General features: G+C 41.7%; 1 protein-coding gene across 1 annotated transcript in view; it reads left to right on the top strand.

Annotated features, from left to right (window-relative positions):
- The window catches only part of adcy2b (adenylate cyclase 2b (brain)), a 62,930-nt gene extending 38,226 nt beyond the window's left edge, over positions 1-24,704 (top strand). The window contains exons 15-25 of the mRNA XM_031585788.2: positions 183-267; positions 10,542-10,679; positions 12,123-12,242; positions 18,624-18,808; positions 19,808-19,892; positions 21,840-21,998; positions 22,182-22,328; positions 22,838-22,945; positions 23,456-23,567; positions 23,739-23,863; positions 24,124-24,704. Coding sequence (XP_031441648.1) covers positions 183-267; positions 10,542-10,679; positions 12,123-12,242; positions 18,624-18,808; positions 19,808-19,892; positions 21,840-21,998; positions 22,182-22,328; positions 22,838-22,945; positions 23,456-23,567; positions 23,739-23,863; positions 24,124-24,276 — 1,417 coding nt within the window. The 3' untranslated portion in view covers positions 24,277-24,704. The remainder of the gene's footprint in view (positions 1-182; positions 268-10,541; positions 10,680-12,122; positions 12,243-18,623; positions 18,809-19,807; positions 19,893-21,839; positions 21,999-22,181; positions 22,329-22,837; positions 22,946-23,455; positions 23,568-23,738; positions 23,864-24,123) is intronic.
- The last annotated feature ends 67 nt before the right edge of the window (positions 24,705-24,771 follow it).

Below are 24,771 nucleotides of genomic sequence, written 5' to 3' on the forward strand. Positions count from 1 at the left end.
TTCCGTTCTCACAACTAATGAACATGAACGTGATCTGTGTATGTCAGTGTTTGTATATACCGGTATATATATATATATAGAGAGAGAGATAGATAGATATGTATATATCTCTGTGTGAGTGTTTGTATCCTTCCAAACAAAAGCCATGCACAAACCTTTCAAGAGTGTTGGGTTTTCTGTAGAACTGCAGCGCTGGGCGTATCTTTCGGGCTGGCCTTCTTCATCCTCGCGGTGATCCTGGTCATCTGCTTCGCTGGCCCCATCCTGGTGAGTCTCAGCCTCCTCTTCATGTGCATCCTGTTGTTCCCACTGCAGGGGCATATTTAGGACCTCTTACCTCATGGGTGGCAGACAGCTGCCTGATGTTTAACAGTGGAAATACACACTACTAAGTACGTAACTTCTAGGTGGTGTCTGCAAAAGGGTTGAGGGGCGGGGTTGGGGGGCGGGGGGCGGGGGTATGTAGATGTCATGTAGATGTCATGCAATTGTTCTTCTTATATTAAATATGCTTTTCATTTAATGCGCCTTGAAATTGAAAGCATTTCTGCCAGACTGCCAACTTGTGAAAGCGCAATGCAGGCTGTGTACCAACCTGGCCGTCAGTGGCATAGTGTCTGGATCTGAACCGCTCACACAGGACCACATGACCGTAAAAGACTACAAAAGTACTGGAGGACAAAGTTAAACTACAGTCCAAATGTGCAAGGTTCCGTGTGCCAGCTGAGCTAAATGCAGCTACCTATTTTTTATTTTTTTGTGACTTTTTTCGTCTCTTTTTTTGGCCTCCTGTTCGATGTGTGATTATATGAATAGCCTGTCTTCATTCGGCAGGGGTCTCTCGTCGCTACATATAGTTGTACCTTCAATGGTCTATGATTTACCTGAAGGCTTTTGATTTGTATCTTTTTATCCTTTTTATTAAAGGATTTAATAAAGTTTCATGAATGATATGAGCATGTGTGACATAGCTTATATGCCCCTTTGATAGAAACCATTTTGTAATACTATAGATTTTTTGTAAACATTACTAAACTAAACTATTAGCTTAATTGCCACTTTAAATTAAAGTCTTGGGTCGGGCTCATTAATAGCTCTCCCCTCCCCCTCCCCATGTACAGCCCCCCCCCCCCCAGGAAACAATTAGGGGTGGTGTGGTATTCAGGGTTGAAATGATTTGTTATTTATTTCATTCCTCTCTTCAAATCCAACAAAGGTGTGCTGGGAGTTGATTAGTAATTGTGTGTGTGTGTGTGTGTGTGGAGGTGGTGAATGAGGGGCATGGACTGCAGCAAAGCAACAAAGACACAAGCAAACCCTGCCAGCCCCAAACTGCTCCGCGGATACCTGTCTGCCTATCTATCTATCTCTCTATCTGTCTGCCTATCTATCAGTCTGCCTATCTACCTGTCTGCCTATATATATACTGTATCTACCTGTCTGCCTATCTATCTATCTACTGTATCTATCTTTCTCTACCCTCCATTCTATTCTGTTTCTAAATGTGTTTATTTATACTTGATTTATCTATCTATCTATCTTCTCTACCCTCCATTCTATTCTGTTTCTAAATGTGTTTATTCATACTTGATCTATCTATCCAGCTATCCATCTATCTCTCTATCACCTATCGATCGATATATTTTCTCTAATCTCCTGTCTACCTGTTACTGAATGTGTTTATTCATACCTGATCTATCTTTCTATCTATCTCTCTCTCTCAATCTTCTCTACTCTTCTATCTATCCTGTTTCTGCATGTGTTTATTTATACTTGATCTATCTATCTATCTATCGTTCTATCTCTCAATCTTCTCTACTCTTTTATCTATCCTGTTTTCTGCGTGTGTTTACTCATACTTGTGCCTGTGCACAGCTGCAGGAGTGTTGGCTTGAAAAGGAGGATGTTTGTCAGTGCCTGCTCCCCCTTGTCACAGTTTGAATGTAACTGTAATTACCTGTGATTCCCTCACCTCATGAACTGTTAACTGGGGAGCCCCCGAACCTACTGTGCTTCGCCCACCCGCGCCCCTCGCCCCCCACGCCCCTTGTCCTCAATCTGTTCATCACAACATAATGAAATGCGTCCCTCCCCCCTGCCCACACACACACACACACACACACTTCCTCCTGTGCTGCAAAAAATGTGCTTGTTTTGAATAAATGGCAACCGTCAAGAGCGACCTTGTGCTTCGCCGCTAACCTAAAAACCTCAGCGTGTGATTGTGTGTGTGTGTGTGTGTGTGTGTGTGTGTGTGTATGTGTGTGCTTTCCGCTCTCGGAGAATGAAAATAAAAGAAAAAGGAAAAAAACCTGCCACCACTTACTTAAGCGATGCCATATTTTTCTAGGTTGCATGTGATCTATTATTCTCTCTGTGTGCTGGTTGAGTCCATAGGAACGGCTCGCTTTAATCATGCTGAGCTGATATTTTTGTTCTTTGTCACAGCAGCGCAGTTTGGATGCTATTATTGTTTTTCTCAGTCTCTTTGGTACATTTCTCAAATCAGAATTGAAATTCTCAGAACTACCTTTTAGTCGTATCGCTTGTGCACACGATAACAGCAATTTGTCATTATTTTGAACAAATTGGAAATGCTTTGGGACTTTCATGCAAATGAGTCCTCTTATTGTCGGCAGTTACCTCCATTATCAATTGTGTTATCTAGATCAAAATGTTTTAAATGCACCTTCTCTGTCGAACGGTGGATTTCCCCAAAACATTTAGGCATCTAATCATTGTGTAATGACATGCAAAAAGGGTTAAGCCATTTATCATTGTTTGTCAAGCCTGTATTTCATCAGTTTCAGAGACACTATTTTTCTTTCTTCATTTTTAACGTTTTTCTAATTTTATAAATGACTTGCCTTTAGAACGTTGATGGTTTACTTTTGATGATAAGGCTTGCTTGAAATGTCCAAATGCAGGAAGTGTGTCTAAAATGCCACGGGTCAGTGAGCCAGAGTGGATGTGTCAGGCCAGCATGAGGGAAATATACAGTCAGAGTATGTGACACACAAAGAACGTACCCTCCTGGGAATCATCTCCAGTGATCTCAGCCCTTAGAGTGTGGAAGGTGAGACCAGCATGCCAAATCACTTCATGTGGTCATTTGGGTCATCAAAAAACGTTTGCCACACAAACATCATCTGGAAATGGTTTTGTGGCCCTAAAGAAACATCCATTACTGTTACAGTAGTGCCATATTTTCTTTTCTTCATTGCAATACAGACATTCTTTTTTGAATGAAGGTGAAAAGTCTATGATCATCAGTTTCGTGACTGTATACTGTAAAATGACTTGCGTGTGGCATGCAAGAAGATTTCCCTGTTGTTTCACAGCAGGTTGTTAAAGAGGGTACTGTCCATATTCTAGTTTTATCTTGGGGCTTTTATTGATTTGATAGTGAAGCTCACACAGGCAGTGAGTGGGAGAGAATGGGCTTAAGGGAATGACCTCAGGTCAGACTCATGTGTCGTGGGCACTAGTGAATGCTATGGGGTGCTGACACCACCACTGCCCTACGGCTCCCCCACTGCAGTCTCTTCTCTCCATCCTTCTACTTCATTCCAACTTGGATAGATAGACAGATAGATATATAGATAGATAAAGTATGAATAAACACATTCAGAAACAGGTAGACAGGAGAGTAGGGAAGAAGAATACAACATAGTATTCAGTTAATTGGAGACAAGTTTTAACGATCAATCATTTGTGAAAGAGATAGACAGTGAAATGAAAATTTAGGAAACAAGAAAAACACTTCCAGGGTTCACTATTACATAAACAACACGACTAATCATTGTGATTGGGTTTCTTTGATTCATAAACAATGGGACTTATCAGTCTGATGGCACTGACATGTTGATTGACAAATATTAACTTTGATTTTGACCACCTTTTGCAGGTATTACTTTGTGTGGTGCTGTTTGTACAAATTGCTTTGAGAAATGCACTTGATGATGTTTTGTAATACTGTATTGTAATACTGCAATAAGAATCTGCTGTATCAGTGCTCTCTCTCCGCTCCCCGATGCTGGCACTGAAGACTACAGAGCACACTTGGCACTGGCTTGGTGGTGTGGCTCCACCCTCAGGCATTTTGTACGGTAGTTGTCAGCAAGAAATTAAATCACCTGTACTGCCCACCCCTCAACAGCACACACACACAGACAGGCAGGCAGACAGACAGACACACGCACGCACGCACGCACGCACGCACGCACGCACGCACGCACGCACGCACGCACACACACCTTCAATATGAGACCATGTTTGACAAAGGAGGCAGGCTGAACAACATGACAGTCATGTCCTCAAGAATGCAGTGTCTTCATGTTGTGGCTAGATTTAAACCTGAGGTTAAAGTCCTTTAAGACACCTCTTCTTCTCCCTCCCATGGAAATGCATGTCATAAACCAAGGTCAGATGCATGCAGGGACACCAACAATGAACCTGTTGTGTTTTTAATTAGTTTTGACCTGCTAAGGACACATCCTATTTCCTATTGTTCTGGAAGGCTCTCGTTCAGATGACGTTAGGAGACCCTCAGCCAGTGGAGAGCACCACTTCACATGTGCATACAACAGGCACCTTTTTCACAGGCAAATTACTCACAAACAATTATCAAAAGTGCCATAAATCCATATAAGCAAGCCCTATGTTCGACTGGTGTGTATTTGAAGGGTCATGAAAACAGTGTTGCTGGCTTTTCGGCAGAACTATGCTCACTTAAAAAAAGATTAGAAAGGGGATACAGGTTCCGGTGACGTCAGCACAGCGAATGGCTGCTTAAGAACACAGCTCCTCCAAAAATCAATATATTTCGCCCCAAAAATACTCAAATAATATTATGTTCTACTTATACACGGTCAAAATGTCGGGGCCGAAATCAAGAACAAGGGAAACAACAGGAAAAAAAGGTACTGAACAGCAAACCGAGTTAGTTGGCCGAGTAAATTCTAGCTCACCTCATGGAGATGCTAGCTCAAATCAAGGCACAGCAGCTAGCCTGGCTAAAGTATTAGAGGAGATTCGGGATTTTCGTCAAGATATGAATAAACAAATGAGCGACATCAAATCTGAACTCACTAAAGTGGACCAAAAAGTTGAGGAAGTGGAGAATCGCGTTGGTGATGTAGAAGACCGCACCCAAAATATGGAACAAGTTGTAACAAAACTGATAAAAGAAGTGACCCAGCTCGAGAATAAACTGCTAGACCTAGAAGGTAGATCCAGACGGAAAAATATCAGAATGTTCAATGTACCAGAAGACGCAGAGGGGACATCAATGGTGGAGTTTGTGGAAAAGCTCCTGCGTGATAAACTGGAAATACCCGAAGCAACGGCAATTGATATCGAGAGAGCACACAGGGCACTTGTTCCTAAACCTACTGGGGAAGACAAGCCACGGTCAATAGTGATTCGATTCCTGAGATACAAGACTAAAGAAGAAATCCTACGGAAAGCATGGGGGAAGAAAAAAGTGCTTATGAACAATAAGAGGCAGATATTTTTTGACCAGGATTATCCCCCAGCAGTTCTACAGAAGCGCAAGGAATACTCCGAGGCAAAACGAGTTTTGAAACACAACAGTATTCGCTTCCAGACTCCATTCCCAGCCAAACTGCGAGTGCACTACCAGAATGGGACACAGCTCTACCAATCAGCAGAGGAAGCGACGACAGATATGAAGAGCAGAGGACTTCCCATCAACGTGTTCAGGGGTGAACCGAAGGAGGATTTAGCCGCGCAGCTGTCTCGCACTGCATGGGAGAGAGTGGAAGCCCGAGGACGACGGGTGGACACATAACGAGAGCCGGAGGACCCGTGAATGGACGGAAGATGTTGTGAAACGGTGGTAACTGTACCAATTAAAAAAAAAAAAAATTCACTATCTAAACACAAGTATATTCCCTTCCCTGACAAATGTAAAAATATAAAGTATAATGGAGGGATCAGACCTTAAGTTAGCCTTTGCACTGATGGACAAAGATTTTTTTTTCTCCCTTTTGGGAAATTTCAGCGGAGGCCCTCAACCTATGAAAAGGAGAGGCTTTCCTCCCAAGCTAGACGTTCCTTCTAGCTTAGTTAAGGGTCATTTCAGGACCTCAGCCTTGGAATCTATGTTATTGTGTTTTTTGTTTTATTGTGTGAAAATGTTCTTGATTGTTCTTTTTTTAGGGAGTAAATCATTTGAAAGGTGTTTAAGCATAAAGATGCATAGACTTAATCTATGGCTAGTGACAAGGTTCAAATAATTTCTTACAATGTTAATGGGCTGTTAAATCCAATCAAACGCTCTAAAATTCTAACTAAAATGAAGAAAGAGAGGGCACATGTGGTATATTTACAAGAAACCCACTTAAATGATAAGGAGCACGAAAAACTGAAGAGAATGGGCTTTACTAACTTATTTTTCTCATCATATAAGCTAGGACATAGGAGAGGCGTAGCCATTCTTATTTCTAAACAGGTCAATTTTGAAAAAATATCTGAAATCAAAGATAAGGAGGGTAGGTATGTTTTAGTTAAGGGAAATATAGATGGAAATATAATAACCTTACTCAATATCTATGCACCTCCGGGAAGTGATATGGGATTTTTTCAAAAGATAATTGATATCATAATAACAAAAACAGAAGGCCTACTAATATGTGGGGGGGATCTTAATATCCATCTACAACCACAACTTGATTCTTCAAGTGGGAAAACATATGAAACTAAATCTCTATATAGAAAAGTCAACACACTTTTCAAGGATGTGGGACTTATTGCTATATGGAGAGAACTATTCCCACAAAGAAGAGATTACACCCACTACTCCGCTCCTCATTCCATTTACACAAGAATAGATTATTTTATAACATTTGGGAGGGATAGAGATAAAATACATACATGTGATATTGGGACGATTGATTTGAGTGACCATGCACCTATTTATCTAACTGTTGACCTTGACCTACCACCCCGAAATACTTTATGGAAACTAAACTCTGGCCTACTCAATGATCCTTGTTTCAAACAAGATATTAGAAAAGAAATGAGTGTCTTCCTAGAATTTAATGATAATGATGAGGTCTCACCTCTTATATTGTGGGATACTATGAAAGCTGTTTTAAGAGGAAAAATTATAGCAATAGCCTCACATGAGAAAAGACAAAGAAAAAAGGCTCTAGAGGAGCTACAACAAAAATTGAAGAATTTAGAATCAAAACATAAGACCAGTTCAGATGGAAATACATTTCAGGAAATTGAGAAAATCAGAAATGAAATTAGAAGTTTAACCACACAAGACATTAAAATAAACCTCATGTATCTGAAACAGAGACATTATGAAAGTGGCCCAAAATCAATGAAAATACTGGCATGGAAACTGAAGAAAAAACTAGCTGAAAATACAGTTCATAAAATACGACACCCTAGAACAAAGGAGATCAAAAACAAACTAAGTGAGATTCATGGAGCATTTGAGGCATTTTACAAAACATTGTATACAAGAGTCCCAGGAGGAGGCATAGCCCAGATTGATACTTTCTTGAACACTCTGAAATTACCCACTCTTAATGAAGAGCAAAACCAAGAGCTAATCGCTGTGATAACAGAAAATGAACTGCAAGCGGCAATTAGCAGACTTAAAGCAGGTACGGCTCCAGGTTCCGATGGTTATACAGCTGAGTGGTACAAGGAGTTTAAAAATGACTTGATTCCTATCATACTTCCTACACTAAACTGGGTCCTGGAAAAGGCACAAACACCTCCTAGTTGGAAGGAGGCCATTATCTCTGCCATTCCAAAGGAAGGCAAGGATAAGACGGAGTGTGCGTCATACAGACCAATATCTGTTTTAAATATAGATTATAAAATGTTCACTTCTATTATGGCCAGAAGACTTGAAAAGTTTATGACTAAATTGATCCACAACGATCAGACAGGTTTCATACACCAACGTCAAACACAAGACAATATACGAAGGACGTTACATATTATGAATCATATAGCAAAGAACAAAATGGAAGCAATAGTAATTAGTATAGATGCTGAGAAGGCTTTTGATTCCGTCAATTGGGATTTTCTTTACAGAACTCTTCATAGATTTGGTTTCCATGCCAGGATTATTAAAACCATACAATCATTATACAATAACCCTACGGCAAGGGTCAAGGTCAATGGTTATTTATCAAATAGGTTTACCCTGGAAAGAGGTACAAGACAGGGCTGTGCATGGTCACCAATATTATTTGCACTTTTCCTTGAACCACTAGCCCAATATATAAGACAAAACAGAGAAATAAGAGGCATTCAACTTGCGGAAAGAGAGCATAAGCTAGCATGCTACGCAGATGATGTACTAGTTTATCTTAGCCAGCCAACACACTCTTTGCCCCAGCTGATGCTGGCACTTGAGAAATATGGGCAATTATCAGGATATAAGGTTAATGTGGGTAAAACCCAAGTGCTAGCGTATAACTATAATCCAACATCAGAAATGGAGAGCAAATACCCATGGTCATGGCAAGCACAATCATTTAAGTACCTAGGCATAACTATTCCAAAAGATCTGTCAAAACTATCAGAATATAACTACTCACCTATACACAAAAAAATCAAAGAAGATATCACAAGATGGAACCTCGTACCTTTCTTTAGTTTCAGCTCAAGAATACAATCTATTAAAATGAACATATTACCCAGATTGTTATATCTATTTCAAACCCTACCAATAGAAGTTACTCAGGGCCAGCTTAATGAATGGGACAAAATGTTGTCTAGATACTTGTGGCAAGGCAAGAGACCAAGGGTTCGTCTCAAAACACTGCAGTTAGTAAAGGAGAAGGGAGGATGGGGTCTGCCATCCCTCAAGGAATACTACTATGCCGCCCAGACAAGAGCTATAATATGCTGGTGCAATCCTTCATATAATGCACAGTGGAAAGACATTGAAGAAAAAATATTTCCCATTCCAATACAAGCAATCATAGCTGACTCTAAACTGCAACACTACATAAACAGTTCTGATAATCCATGGGTCAAATTGACCCTTAAGGTGTGGAAAAATATCATTAGAGAATATAAACTAGAAGGAGATCTACTGTCCCTTAAATGGTGTGGATATGACTCAGACTTCACACCAAATAAAATGGACACCAGATTCAAAAAATGGAGAGATAATGGAATAACAGCTTCATGCAATATTATGAATGGAAACATATTGTTTAGTTTTGAAATTATTCAAGAAAAGTATCTGTTAGAGAAACAGGACTTCTTTAGATACTTACAGTTGCGGCATTTTGTCAACGAAAATGTTAAAAAGGTAACAGAGGCAAACTCCAGTCTCATAGAACTGTTTAAAAGAGCATATAAGTCAAATTGCAGTAAAGGGGTGATATCAGCCATATATAAACGCTTTCTAGATCTTGAAACTCATTCAACAGCATACATTAAAGCAAAATGGGAAAAGGAATCTGGGATAGATATTTCTGAGGAAGAATGGACATTAATATGGGGGTATCAATGGAAATGCACTAGTTCAATGAGCTGGCGAGAGTTTAACTGGAAAAATTGTATAAGATATTTCATTACACCATCTCAGACATCTCATTATAGCGATAACATTCCGGTTTGCTGGAGAAAGTGTGGACACCAAAGTGCAAACCATTACCACATCTTCTGGGACTGTCCCATTATTAAAAACTTTTGGAAGGCGGTACACAATGCTTTACAGGACATCTTTCGTGAGGACATTCCTTTGGACTTTAAGATTCTGTACCTTGGAAATATACCTCAAAGTTGGCTGAAAGGGGACAGACACTTGATAAATGCAATGCTGGTGGCCAGTAAAAAGACTATTACCAGAAAATGGTTATTACCAGAGTGTCCTACAATTACATCATGGAGAGACATTGTAACAGAAATCTACAGAATGGAGCAGATTACAGCTCATGTTAACCAAAGAATGGAAACATTTCTTAAGCACTGGCAAAAGTGGTGCAACTATGTCACAGATAAATGGCCTGACTGTATTTCTTTACTCTATGGAAAATGATTTCTCCCTGCTTTATTTTTAGTTTTGTATGTTTTTATGGTATTGTTTTTGTTTCTTTATTTGCATATGTGTTTGTTTGTTTTTCTTTTACTTCTCTTTATACATAGAATCTGAAAAATTGAAATATGTGTATGTGAGATTCTGAACACTAATAAAATATAAAAAGAAAAAAAAAAAGAAAGGGGATACAATGTGTCACTCTTGTTTGGAATGCGTCTCTGACATCTAAAGTTCCCTGCCCTTTCAATACTGGTGATAGGCAGAGAGAAGATTAATGTTTTGGCTTTGGAGTTAGTGTGTTGTTTCCTCTGAATGAGTTAGTAATCTGTAGAAATATGCTCATTCATTCAGGTTTTTTAACTTCTTTTTTGAATATGTCCGTCTCTAGCAGTCTGGAGTTGGAATAGCTGCGATGCAAAAAATATCGATGCAAGTGTTAGTAAACTTGTTTTCACCTCTCTCTCTCTCTCTCTCTCTCTCTCTCCTGTTGCCGTAGCAATGGGGAAAAGCAGCCTCGTGCTCTCTGCCCTGGCTTCCGAGCTCCTCCAGGATCATCGCCAACAACCCTTGGATACGACTCGTCTTCACCATGACAACCACCACCCTCATCCTGGTCATGGCCGTGTTCAACATGGTAAGTGCCGTGGTGACCACCATTCATAACACTGCCCTGCAAGGCTGTGACCGCAATAATGGCAACCGCACTGCCTGGCGTAGTCGTCGCCATGGCAACCGCTGAATGCATGCACCCGCGCGGCTAACCGAGGAACTGTGACAACCTGACCAACTCCACACCTTCTGTTTTTTTTTTTTTTTGGACAGTCTCATTGAGGGGACCAAGCACTCCAAAGCAACAGTCCCCCTCACGGTAATGCCGGTAAACACTGTAATGACAATGGGCCTTCTCCTACTGGTAATGGTTGTGCTCAATAATAGTAATCAACATGATGACCTTTCTACCTTGTCTGAGGTAATTACTACTCACTATAGCTCAGTGCGTAGCCCAGTGCAAGCCTCTGCTGAAACAATGCATTTGCCCAATTAGAATAATTGGCTAGCTGAGAGAAACACAATTGCAAGTTTTCACTGAGAGTCAGGGACATACACTAACTAGTCCTGCTGTACGGGGCAATACTGTGGGACACTTAATGTGAGGATCAAGAGCACTCAACACACACACACACACGCGCGCAAAATCACACCAGCACACGAGGCAAAGTGTCTTCACCTTGGAATTGAGTGTGATAACGGTGTCACTGCTGCTGCACTCCTCACATTGATTTTTAATGTGCCAAATGGCAGCTGGCTCTGGTCACTGGCCGTCGCGGTCGTTCTACATCACTGTGGATTAGCCTGAAGGACCCAGAGGCAATGATGCGTCTGAAGATGCGCTTGAGATTGGATTTGAGGCCGCTTACAGGTCACTGTGGCTTTATGGCTTAGAGGAGTGACGGGAGAGAGGGGAGAGTGTGTGTGTGTGTGTGTCTGTATGTATGTGTCTGTGTTTGTATTTGAGTATCTGTGTGTGTGGATCTGTGTGTGTGTGTGTGTCTGTATGCACGTATCTGTGTTTGTATATGAGTGTGTATGTGTGCCTGTGTGTGTGTGTGTTTGATTAAGTGACTGAGTCTGCCGACCTCCATCACCTCTAGCTGTTGGCTTCTTCCTTTCAACATTCAGGGAAGAGCCACAGGTGCCAAGGTGTGGATTTTTCCATGTTGCCGTGAATTCATTTCACACCCTATACACTTCTCTATTTTCTTCTACCACTCTCAAAGGGAAAGAACACTAAGTCATAATCAGATTTGGTCTGAGTGCATGTCTGAGTGTGTGTCTTTTTGTGTGTGTGTTTGTGTAATATCGTGTCCCTAGTCTGTTTGAGACACTCCAAATGCCCAGTGAGCTAAATACATGACCTTATCTAGAGAAACAAATGTCTGGTTTAGTCTGCTCTCCATATGACTTTGCTGCAAATGAAAGTGCATTCTGACTCCATATTCTCATGCATATTTACATACTGTCCTTGCCTATTTGTTGTTGGTGGATATTATATCAAACTCATATTCTGTGTGTGTAGTTTTTCCTGGAGGAGTCGAGGACTGTGCTTGTCCCTGGTTTAAACATGTCCAACGAGACCATGGTCAGTTCCTCCGGCTATGTGGTGCAGTTTGTTGAAGAGGACAAGTTCTATCTGCCTGTAAGTGCTCGCCTCTATTCTCACTTTTTTTTTGCAAGTAATAAACGGCTGTTTATAGACCACTGAAGCTTTATCCTTGATGGCATTGAACAGTGCTTAAAGACTGTGGTGTGCTCCCTTGCTAACCCACAGTTGGAGGGGCTATTCGCTGTACCGTGGCCTTTCGTTTATTCTTGGCTTTTTAAATAAAAACTGATCTGTCAGTTCTGAGTCCGCTTTCTTTGGTGATCAGTCTGTGCTGTGTCTCTGATGAGGTGACTGAAAGACCAAAGAGTGCAAATGAGAACCTTTTTATAGACAACACTGCATTACTGGGCCCCGGCACTTTATCCAGCTAATAAGGTGGTTTCGAAAGCCATTAAGTCCTATCAGCGTATGCCCACAGAATATGTGCCTGTTAGCGTGTGCTCCCTGGTTAGCGCGGGCACACTGATTCAGCCCACATAACATGCCCCTGCTGCCTCGCCTAACTTATTCTCACTTTATGCATCCAGACGCCATATCCTGCATATCCACAGTTAAAAGCCTCAGAGATGGGGGGGGGGGGGGGGGAGCTGGGGATGATTGCTAGAGAAGAGAGGAAGAGGGAGCAGAGCAGAAGAGAGAGAGAGAGAGAGAGAAAGAGAAAGAGAAAGGGAGAGAGAGAGAGAGGGAGCAGAGCAGGAGAGAGAGAGAGAGAGAGAGCAGCTGCTGGGAGTGACCCTTCAGACCAGACAAATGAGGCTCATGGCTAGACAGACAGATCCTAGTGCAAGCTGGCTCATCAACCAACGAACAAAATAAATTAATCACAGAATAAAATAATGCTCCAGTAATGTTTTGAATGTTCCTAGAACCCATATTTCTATGTGTCTTGACTTTTATGGAGACAAACAGTAGTCACTACTACTCTTTGATGAATTTTGATGAAATATAACCTTGTCATAGACATGTCAGGATATACCAGATGCTGTCATTCGTCCTGTGACAGTTGGAGTCCTGTGATATGACATGACAGTGTTTTTCCAATTATCAGTATGTGTCTTGACAGTTCTCAGAAGGTTATGTTGCATTACAGCTTGTGTTATGTACTCAGATCAGCATCATATCGAAAGCTGTCATAACAATTACCGATAATGGCCACTGAACATGACATCTTATGGCAGGATGTGACATCTGTAAGGACCTGTTCATGACATGTGTAATGGTTAAGTGTTACTTAAACACGGCTTTTTTTAAAGATCTGTTTCAGAGGAAGCCTTTCTTAAAAATAGCTAGGTTAGAGTTTGTGTGATATATTAAGTCAACCTCTTATACCTGAAAGTAAAGAATGCCTCTAGGACTCTAAGAAAAACAATGCCCAGTGTAGCCTCCATAAAGAAGCTATCATTCACACCCCTTTCCTTGCTAATGGCCATAACCCATTTCCCCTCACTTGTAATGAAATATATCTCCCCCTGCCAGGGCTGGCTCAGTAAAAGTGACTGCACCGGCTGAGCTTATTTATCTGGGTTCTGCACGGCACACATCGCTTTTGGCACAATTTCTCCGCTGAGAAGCATAAGTCTGATCTCCTCTGGAGTTGTGTTTGGGAGAGGTAGGGGTGGGGGTGGGGAGAGGAGTTGGCCTGAGGACTGCATCAACAGTAGCTGGAGTGGAGCATGCCATTTAAGTTTCCCAATATACAGTCTTGTATAGTGTTGTTTAATCTTAGTTGCAATATGCATATCTCAGACATTTTTTTTATTATAATTTATTTATTGAAGGAATTGCACAATACAGGTTATCTCAAGCAGTATCTCAAGCATTTTTCCTCCATGTTTTCATTTTTTTTAAACACGAACAAGATTACCCTCTCCCACCCTCCCCATACACCTCTTGACAGTTAGTATGTTCATAAAAACAAAAAACATTTCTCAGTCATGAATGTACATTTTCACAGCTATGCATCAATATTCTTACAAAACATAGGCCCTCATATGTCCATAACACATTAAGTGGCTCAAATATAGTAAATATTTACAATGTGTCAACCATTCTGTGAGGCGATCTAATATCAATAGGGAAAAAAGGAGATAAATAAATAGGCAATGAATAGAAAGAAGAATAAATAAATAAACGGCTAGGAAAGGATAGAGAGGGGGGAGGGTCTCAGTTACAGTTAGGGACACTCACCCAGTGGGCAACTCTTTCAGACTCTCAAAATACGACAAAAACGGTCCCCACATGAAATAGAACCTTTCCACAGACCCTCTGAGTGTAAATTTGATCTTCTCCAGCTTTAGAAAAAACATTACATCTTCCAGCCAGACCGAAGCTGATGGGGAAGTAGAAGATTTCCAAACTAACAAAATTCTTCTACGGGCCAAAAGTGATGTGAATGCAATGATGTCCGACTGGTTTGCATTTAAACCCAGAGTTTCATCAGCCACACCAAATATTGCTATAAGTGGACAGGGTTCCAGCATCACTCCAAGAGCCTCGCTTAGCGTTTTAAAAACTATTGCCCAGTAACCTGAAAGTTGGGGACAAGACCAGAAAGAATGCACTAGATTGGCTGGAGAAAAATAACATTTATCGCAGCTAGCGTCCGTCCCAGGGTATATGCTGGCAAGCCTTGCCTTGCTTAAATGAACTCTATGCAAAACCTTAAATTGTATAAGCCCCAGTCTGGCACATGACGATGAAGAATTGACTCTTTTCAATGCTTTTGCCCAATATTCCTCCGGCAGGTCTATACCAAGCTCATCCTCCCACCTACTTTTAAATTTGTTTAGGCTTTGATCTCCAAGAGACATCAACTGAGAATAAAGTAGAGAGATTAGACCTTTATTCACAAAGGTGAGAGTAAGTTTGTCCAACACTGTGACGACTGGGAGATCGGGAAAATGAACAAATTTACTCTTAACAAAGTGGCGAATCTGCAGATACTTAAAAAAAGAACTGCGAGGAAGGTTATATCGTTTACACACATTTTCAAAACTGTCAAATATGTTATCTGTATATAGGTCTTTGATGTATATGAGACCATTCAAACTCCATTGTTTAAATGTTGAATCAAGTGTAGAGGGAGGGAAAAGATGGTTCTTATAAATCGGGCCCAGAACCGATGCTGATGTTAGCTTATAGTGACAGCGAAATTGATTGAAAATTTTTAGAGTGGACAATACAACAGGATTGGATATAAATCTAGAGAGCTGCACTGGCAAGGAGGAGTACACTAAAGCTTGGAGAGATGTGGAGCGACAAAACTGAGCCTCAAGTAGACACCAGTTTGTATCTGATCGATGGAGCCAAAATAATATCTTTTGTATGTTGGATGCCCAATAATAATGGATAAAGCTTGGAAGGCCCAATCCCCCCACCTCGCGATCTCTTTGGAGAATGGTCTTCTTAACCCTAGGAATCTTATTCCCCCAAATAAATGATGTTATGGATTGGTTGACTGATTTAAAAAATGACTTGGGTATAAAGACTGGCAGGCATTGGAATAAATAAAGAAATCTGGGAAGTATTGTCATCTTCACAGATTGTATTTTCCCTGCCATGGTAAGTGGTAAACTGCGCCATCTTTCAAAGTCGGCCTTCATTTGATTGACTTGGGGGCCATAGTTAGCTTCAGACAGAGAGGAGAAGGAGCGAGTAAAGTGTATACCTAGATATTTGAAACCATCTTGAGATATGGGAAAGAGAAATGATCCTGGCTGAATATGTAGAGCTGAGTTGTTAACAGGAAAGCATATGCTTTTTTGAAAATTTAATTTATAACCAGAAAAAGCTCCAAACTGATTTAAAAGTGACACAATTCTGGGACCACTAGCCATAGGATCATTAATATAGAGCAGGAGGTCATCCGCATATAAAGATACACGGTGTTCCATGTCCCCCTCTTAATGCCCTGAAATAGAGATGTTGATTTAAGTGCAATAGAGAGTGGCTCAATTGCAATGGCGAAAAGCAGGGGGGACAATGGGCAACCCTGGCGGGTGCCACGAGTTAGTGGAAAATAGTCAGATCTAGAGTAGTTTGTTTGTATGCTTGCTAAAGGTGAATGGTATAAGAGCTTAACCCACTGCACAAATATGTTACCAAATCCAAATCTCTTCAAAACATTAAATAAATAAGACCACTCCACTCGATCAAATGCCTTCTCTGCGTCCAGAAAAAGAACTACCTCTGGACACGGAGAAGCACTGGGTGAATAAACTATAGCAGCCAGCCGTCGAATATTGGAGAAGGAATGGCGGTTTTTAATAAAACCTGTTTGGTCATCTGAAATTATTTTAGGGAGGAGGCGCTCTAAACGGCATGCTAACACTTTAGCCAATATTTTAACATCTACATTCAAAAGAGAGATGGGGCGGTAAGATCCACACTGGGTTGGATCCTTGTCTTTTTTAAGAAGAAGGGAGATGGACGCCTGTGAAAGGGTGGGGGGTAGAGAACCATTTTTCAAGGATTCCTGAAACATTTTCATAAGGATTGGTGTGAGCTCCTCTTTGAATTTCTTGTAAAAATTAGTTGGGTAGCCATCGGGCCCTGGGGATTTATTGCTCTGCATTGCCATGATGGCACTATTAAGCTCATCTTGTGTGAGAGCTTGATCTACATTTTTTGTTGCCTCAGAGTTTAGAGTTGGTATTTCCAAACTATCTAAGAAGTGCTCCATATCTGTTGTATCAGAGGGAAATTCAGAGGTGTAAAGAGAGTAGTAAAAGTCTTTAAAAATATTATTAATTTCTTTTGGCTTGTTTGTGGTGTTTTGGTGGGTATCTTTGATCAGGGGTATAAGTCGAGATGCGGCTTGACGTTTCAATTGATGAGCCATTAACCGGCTTGATTTGTCACCATATTCATAGTAGAGACCACGTGTCTTAAGAATGAGTTGTTCTGATTGTTTGGTAGTGAGATAATTAAATTTCGTCTGCAAATCAGCCCGCTCCTTATATAATTTAGCAGAGGGAGTCTCTGAATATTTCCTGTCCAGTTCTAAAATGGACTGTGCTAGAGCTTGCATTTCCTTCTTACGTTCCCTACTGGCATACGAACTATAGGAGATTATAAGACCTCGTAAGTAAGCTTTCAAGGTTTCCCACAGCACAGAATATGAAACAGAATCAGTTTCATTAATCGTCAAAAATGTATTTATGTTAGTTGAGATAAAACTACAAAATTCCTCACTTGAAAGCAGAAGTGGGTCAAATCTCCATGGAGGTCGCTCTCTAATGTTTAAGGGGAAGCTCAGATCCACGGAAGACTAGCTCCTGCCTCTGTCTGCTGACGCGATGTTTGTCCTGAAAGTAATGAAAGTGGACCAGGAATACTCTTGGTCTCGATCGCCGGCCTTCATCGGTTGGTTTAGCTCCAATTCGGTGTGCACGGGAAAGCAGGAGAGGCCCAGAGAAGAAATCTGCCCCCAGTACCTCATGAAAAAAGTTGGCCATGAACTTAACAGGGTCTGAACCTTCCAAATTTTCAGGGATCCCGACCACTCTCAGGTTGGATCTCCGCGACCGATTCTCCAGGTCATCTAACTTCCTTTTCAAAGACGTGTTCTCCTCCTGCAATGTTGCTATGGCAGTCTCAACACTCACCAAACGGTCACTGTAATCACTTAGGTTATCTTCAACCCCACGAATACGTTCGTCGTGTGATTCGTAGTAAGACTTTACTTGTTCAAGCGTGCTATTTACTGGAGTCAACGCGGTTTCAAGTTCATTTTTAAGCGCAGAATGCACTGCTTGTGTCATATCAGTGAGGAGAATCGATCGAAGTTTCTCAAGGTCTTCTGGTAGTGCATCAGGCATCGAGGCCGTAGCCATGTTTTCACTTCTGGTCGAAGCTTGGTCTTTTTCAGTTGCTTTATTATTTCGACGGTTTGCTTTACTTGACATTTCGGTGTCTAGCTATGACCAAAGTTATACAAAAAGTTTAGGCTACATACAGATAACGGCAAGCATAGGTTTAAAATGAAGGTAGAACAAGTATTTAGAATATAAAAACGGGAGCCACACTCAAACACGTCCACTCACTCCATGTTCAAACCGGAAGCCCCATAATAACCTTTTGTACTGGTTTACTACCCATGGTAGTATGGTAGTTTCACATGCTTACATGTACATTGAACTAGAAAGTATAGTATAGTGTTGTGTAGTGTAGTGTAGTGTAGTATAGTATAGTAGTATAGTTTAATAGAACCTGTTATTCGTCTGCATTTCTCTCTGTTACAGCAGCCTCAGAGTTATATGTCGGCCTTTTAGCAGAGCTCTTTGGTATATTTGATATCCCGATATATTCCATTAGCGCATGTTCTTTCGTCATTAAGTCTGCTTTGATTTGCCTCTGACTCCCACGGATGTGGGTTTTGATTGGCGGTTCTGGTGTTGTGTCTGGGGAGCCCAGTACTTCATCTACAGCTGCATCCTGGGGCTGGTGTCGTGCTCCGTGTTCCTGCGGATCAACTACGAGCTGAAGATGCTCATCATGCTGGCGGCCGTGGTGGGCTACAATGTCATCATCCTGCAGACCTATGCATCAGTGCTGGACGACTACAGCACAGCGCTGTACCGAACACAGCCTCTGGAGAGGTATGCCCACACACTCTCTTTCTCTCTCGTTTTCGCTCTCTTACGTACACACACAAATGCATGTCATAGCGATGGAGAAAGGGATGGGAGCATACACACACATTACAGTATTTACTCAGAGATGCATAAATCACAATAGAACAACAGCCACAGATGCACTCCCAAAAAGCTTTTGTTCAGCACACAGACTGCAAACACAGACATAGCTGCAACCTGCTCTGTGTTCCTGCAGTTTTGGGGATTTGGCAAAATTGAGGTTACACTCGGAGAACAAAATCTGCTTCTCTTGCGCCGTTTGATTTAATCACAACCTGGTTGCTCTTCTCAGGTGTGTATTCATAGGAACTGTTGCTATCGCCTGCCTGCTCTGCATCTGAGCGGTGAGCAGTGGCACTAAAAGCTTGATTGTCAAGTCATTTCACGCTATTTCAGTGCCCTTGACCATTTAGGCATTTTGAACGTGATGAAATATAAATCATATAGCATTGGAAACAAACACTAAATGCTGAGATCTGCAGAACTAGAGGTTCTGGATAATTGTATGGAAAGTTTGATTTGCCAGCCATTTGAATAAATTATTTCAATGACTTTGACAAATCAGGTCTTTTGAACTTGATTAAATATAAATTACATAGCCGCGGAAATGACAAAGAATACTCTGCGAACTGCATGGGTCCCTTCCCTCTGGCTCACAGAGGGGAGAAAAGTTTCCTCCTCTTGTAGTTGTTCGGAGGGTGATTGACAGGTTATGAGACGGAGGGTTTTATGGGGGCAGGCTGGAATTGATTTTTCACGAGGGGGAACCGACAGCTGAAGTTTGGAGGTTATGCGTGGGCCATGTGCGTTAAGACACTGGTCATGTAGCAAGTCCCCCTTTCATCTTCCTTTCTTTCCCCTTTCTGCATTCAAGGCAGCGTGACACTTGTCAGCACAAATCCTCTCAGCTCCCCTTTTTAAATGCAAAAACTAAATTGTCTTTCTGTGACTTCTCTCTTTCAGGCCAGGAGTGCTGAAAGACCTGAAGACCATGGGCTCGGTGTCTCTGTTTATCTTCTTCATCACCCTCCTTGTTTTGGCCCGACAGGTGGGTTGTCTCTGTGTGCTAATAAACTGTCACAAAACCACTACCCGTACCCCCCCCCCCCCCCCCGCAGCTTGTAATTAACACTGACTTTTCCACACAGTGCTAGGCCAATCCACTTCCCTCGGATGTCTCATCTTGCATTTCTCAAGCAACTCTCTACTATTTCTTTCTCTCTGCTGTCCTCGCTCGCTCTCCCTCTGTGGTGTTTGTTCCATTGGGTGATGGCCTTGTTGGAGTCCTCAGACTCTATAGAAACCCCAGAGAACTGAGTCGAGGATATCGAATGTACTGCAGGAACATCATCCATCACCCCCCCCCCCCCCCCATCTAAAAATACAGAAACAGTACTGTACCCCCAGAGGACCCGAGAAAAAGGGGTAGGGGGGTGGGGGTGGCTCAAGACCAATCAGTCTCACTGTATTAACATCTGTGTATGGAAATGTGTGTGTGTGTGTTTGTGTACTAATGTTCTGGGTAAAACTCAAACTGGGTTTCTGGGCTGACCCATCTAACAAGACTATTTTAATCACGATCATCTAACAAGACTATTTTAAGCACAATGCCATCATAACTCACTTAAACAGCAGACCTGCGTAGCAACCTGAATATAGCCCCTCTTAACGCATCTCTTAGTCAGGTCGCATGGGATTTCAATCAGTCTATAATATTGTACTAACAGCTTCAGAATGAATCATTTCAACAGGGACATATACCTGGAACCACTTTGGAGAACAGAAAAATAGGAGCTTCCCAGTAAGGAACATTTACATAATTCATAATAATATAATTCCAGGTACGCTACAAAGGTGGCTGGAAATGGTCCTAATGACTTTTGAGAATACCACACTGAGGTGAATGAATAGAACCTTGAAGGGGCGGCTGTGAAATGGAGTCAACGCGCCCTTTCAGTACAGTGTGTTTAACAGACCTCCTGATTAGTAGCGTTACTTCCCTTACCCACCCCACATCCGCACACACACATAGCAGACACAAAAAACAACCCTGCATGTCTTGTTTGTCTTCATGGGGCAGCCTAATGTTAGTATGCACTGCCTTCCAGCGTAATCCTTCCTTCTCTTCCGATTAGAAAAACCCTGGACGCAATGTGCACGGCCTCGTCGTTGCCTCTCCTTGGGCTATGTGCCGTGGCGAGTTGCGCATAAAGAGACATTCGGTGCTGCCGGGGTCTGCCAATCTGCTAGCTAGCCTGTCCCTCATTGGTTGTCTCTTTGGGGCTGTCGAGTGAAGTTTTAGACTGAAGCTTTAGTGCTGGCGGATTCCTGGAAGCCATTCCACACAGGATGCTGAGCTGGGCTTCTGCGTTTGCTATTCCTCCATGGAGCTTTAAATGCATGCGATGTATGCTAAACTCTCAGATACAAGGCATAGACCTGACTATTTTATTCATGTTTTTTAAAATGGGGAGATAAAATGAGAGAGAGAGAGAGCACCATTGCATGAATAATTAATATGACAAACATTTCGGTTTGAAATCCATTTTCACGTTTTTTCTTGTCATCTAAATCTCCCCTTCCATAAATTAATATAATAGATCTACTAAGGGAATACAGACTGTATCCATGGAGATGAGGGGGACTTCCTTTGTAGAGCAACTGTCAAACCACTTGTGTTCTTAAACGTTTGTGTGGATGTATGTGTGGGTGTTTGACAGAAAGTAATCAACAAGCTGCTTTTTAATAAACACAGGATTACACTATTCACACTCGCCGGTCTTCTCACTTGTTCTGCCAAGTCAACTCAGTGTCGACTCAGCACATAGCTAATTGTTTACATCTAGTCAAGCCAGGGCAAAGTGGTTACCCCCCTTTAACAATGGCGATGTGATGCTGAAGTGTGTTTGTGCTGTGATGTTTTTAATGCCCTGTTCCCGGACACGGTGATCAGATGTCTGTCATCTCTTTGCCTCTGTGTCCCCTTTTGTAACAGAATGAATATTACTGTAGGTTAGACTTCGTCTGGAAAAACAAGTTCAAGAAGGAGTGCGAGGAGATCGAGACCATGGAGAACCTCAACCGTGTTCTCCTGGAGAACGTTCTGCCCGCCCACGTCGCCGAGCACTTCTTGGCGAGAAACTGGAAGAATGAGGTACCTGTTTTGCTTCTGGTGTTTCTTTGTGTAAAAAGTAGAATAAAGAGCTTGATGGATCTGCCGTCATAGGTAATGACAGATTACCTTGTTTTGTAGTTATTTTTTTTATATATATATATATATATATATATATAATTTTTGCCGAAGCTTTGTGTTCATTTTTGCTTTGAATCTTCACAGGACCTTTACCACCAGGCCTATGACCTGGTGTGTGTGATGTTTGCCTCCATCCCAGACTTCAAGGAGTTCTACACGGAGTCGGACGTCAACAAGGAAGGACTGGAGTGCCTCAGACTCCTCAATGAGATCATTGCAGACTTTGATGAGGTGCTCATGAGGTCCTTGGCCTATTTTTTTGTTACACATCTACTCGTCTATGCGCAACCTTTTTTTGAAATGATGATGGCCTCTGTGGTACTTTGGTAGTCTGAGTAAGTGAAAAATGATATGGTGTAATGAACAAGTAATAGCATCTCCTGATAAATGCATGAGAAATCATTGCCCTTCTTGTCAGGCATGGTTTTGAGGAGCCTTTGCAGTATTACCTTTAGACAGCATTATTTAGAAGGCACATTTTACTGAACTGTGCTCTAAAAATGTATATAATATGCTGTAAAAACATTCTTCGTCCCAGAAAAACTGCAGTTATTTCTGTGTTCTGCCCAGTATTATTTGGCACCATCAGTTGCTTGTTCTATCCTGTTACCTAAGCTCACCTTAGGATCACAGTGGGGAAAAAGTCATAGGAGTTGTGACGTAATTTATCAAATGACATCAGTGTATTAAAATGAATCGGGTCAGTGCAGATACTGACTCTGTTCTCCCCATCTCCCCAGCTTCTGTCTAAGCCTAAGTTCAGTGGTGTGGAGAAGATCAAGACCATTGGTAGCACCTACATGGCGGCAACAGGACTTAATGTAACACTCGGACCAGAATGTTCGCAGGTAAATGGGCGACACCTTTCTCGTTGCTCTTAAGACTTATATAGACTTCTGGAAAGATATATCATAAACATATCAAAGATGCTATTCTGTTTTGGCCTCTCATCCATCCATCAAAAATAAAACATTGTGACAAGTCATCAATAGTTGTCTCTAGACAGCTCTCACAATGTATTACTCTAAATACTGGAATGTAACACAGTCTGTTATGTTATTGGTATCCTTGGTATTATCACTGTGTTATCGCTGAACATTAACTGCCACTACTACACTACACTGAATGAACTAACTACAGGATATGGCATGTGCCATGACAAGTTCCCTGTTGTGACAGTGGGCTTAAGTGCTCTGCTACGCGAGTGTGTGAGTCAGTGTCATTAGTGTCTAGCAGTGCAGTAATATTCAGACTGAAGCATGTTTCTGGTTATAAGGTGTTTGCTCTGATTGATCAGAGAAGACGACCGATTACAGTATCCCACACATTGAAGTCTTTTGGTCTCTCCACTGTGCCAGGACGACAGACAGTACATGCACATCGGCACGATGGTGGAGTTCGCCTTTGCATTGGTGGGAAAACTTGACGTCATCAATAAACATTCCTTCAACGACTTTAAATTAAGAGTAGGTAAGTCGGGGAAATGAAGCAAAGAACTGTTGCTCAACAATTTCTGGTTCAAGGAATGAATGCAGAAGGCCATAGTTATCCTATCCTAGGCTTCTAATCCTTTCTACAGACTCTTTATTCGTGTCTTTCTTTTCCTCTGTGTTTCTCTGTCTTTGTGTGCTGTGTTGCCAGGGATAAACCACGGTCCTGTGATAGCAGGGGTGATCGGAGCCCAAAAGCCCCAGTATGACATCTGGGGCAACAGTGTAAACGTGGCCAGCAGAATGGAGAGCACAGGAGTGCTGGGGAAAATACAGGTTCATCTCTATTTCTTCTTGTTCTTCTTCTTCAAGTGTGTGTGTGTGTTTGTGCATGCGGGTGTTGATGTATGTGTGAGTGTTTGTGTGTGTGTGTGTGGGGGGGGGGTTGTGTCTGGGGAAAATTAGCTGTTTAAAAGAGTTAACCCTGCCTGTTTAATTATTTAATGTTTTTTTTTTTTGCCAAAGGAAAAAAACAACTTAAATGTACGGCGAGAGGATTTCATAATTTCTTGTTTTTCTTCCCCCCCCCGGTGAAGGTTACTGAAGAGACGAATCGAATCTTACAGACCCTGGGCTACGTTTGCTCTTGCCGAGGCATCATCAATGTCAAAGGGAAGGGGGAGCTGAAGACTTACTTTGTTCACACTGAGATGACCAGGTCCCTGTCACAAGGGACTATCATGCCTTGAACTTTTACACAAACCATACAGACACGTACACTTAAACAGTGTACACACACACACACATACACACACATACACACTATGCTGCACAGACAGTCTCTATTGCATTACATACAAATACACACATACCATATAGCATAGATACACTGTGCTGAAAAGTGCTTAGACATACGTATGAATACCCATACACACACAAATATATAAATATATATACCTGTGAATAAGTTTGCATGGTCTCCCTTCAGAGGAGTGGATAGATATAATGAGTGTTTGCGCTGTCCAGTCTCTTTGTGTTTTAGCCAGGCCACTGTGTGTGCAGCCAAGAGAAGTTTTAAAATAAGGAGTTTTTTGTAATAACACAGAATAAAATACAAATACCAGTGTTGCCATGTTGGACACTACCATTTTCTTATTCATTAAAGACTTTGTATATACCCACGTCTGTCGTTTATGTCTGAATGTGAAAACGGCTTTGTGAATGTAAGCATAGAAAATAAAGTA

The sequence above is a fragment of the Clupea harengus genome, chromosome 19, assembly GCF_900700415.2.
Source record: "Clupea harengus chromosome 19, Ch_v2.0.2, whole genome shotgun sequence".
Lineage (NCBI taxonomy): Eukaryota > Metazoa > Chordata > Actinopteri > Clupeiformes > Clupeidae > Clupea > Clupea harengus.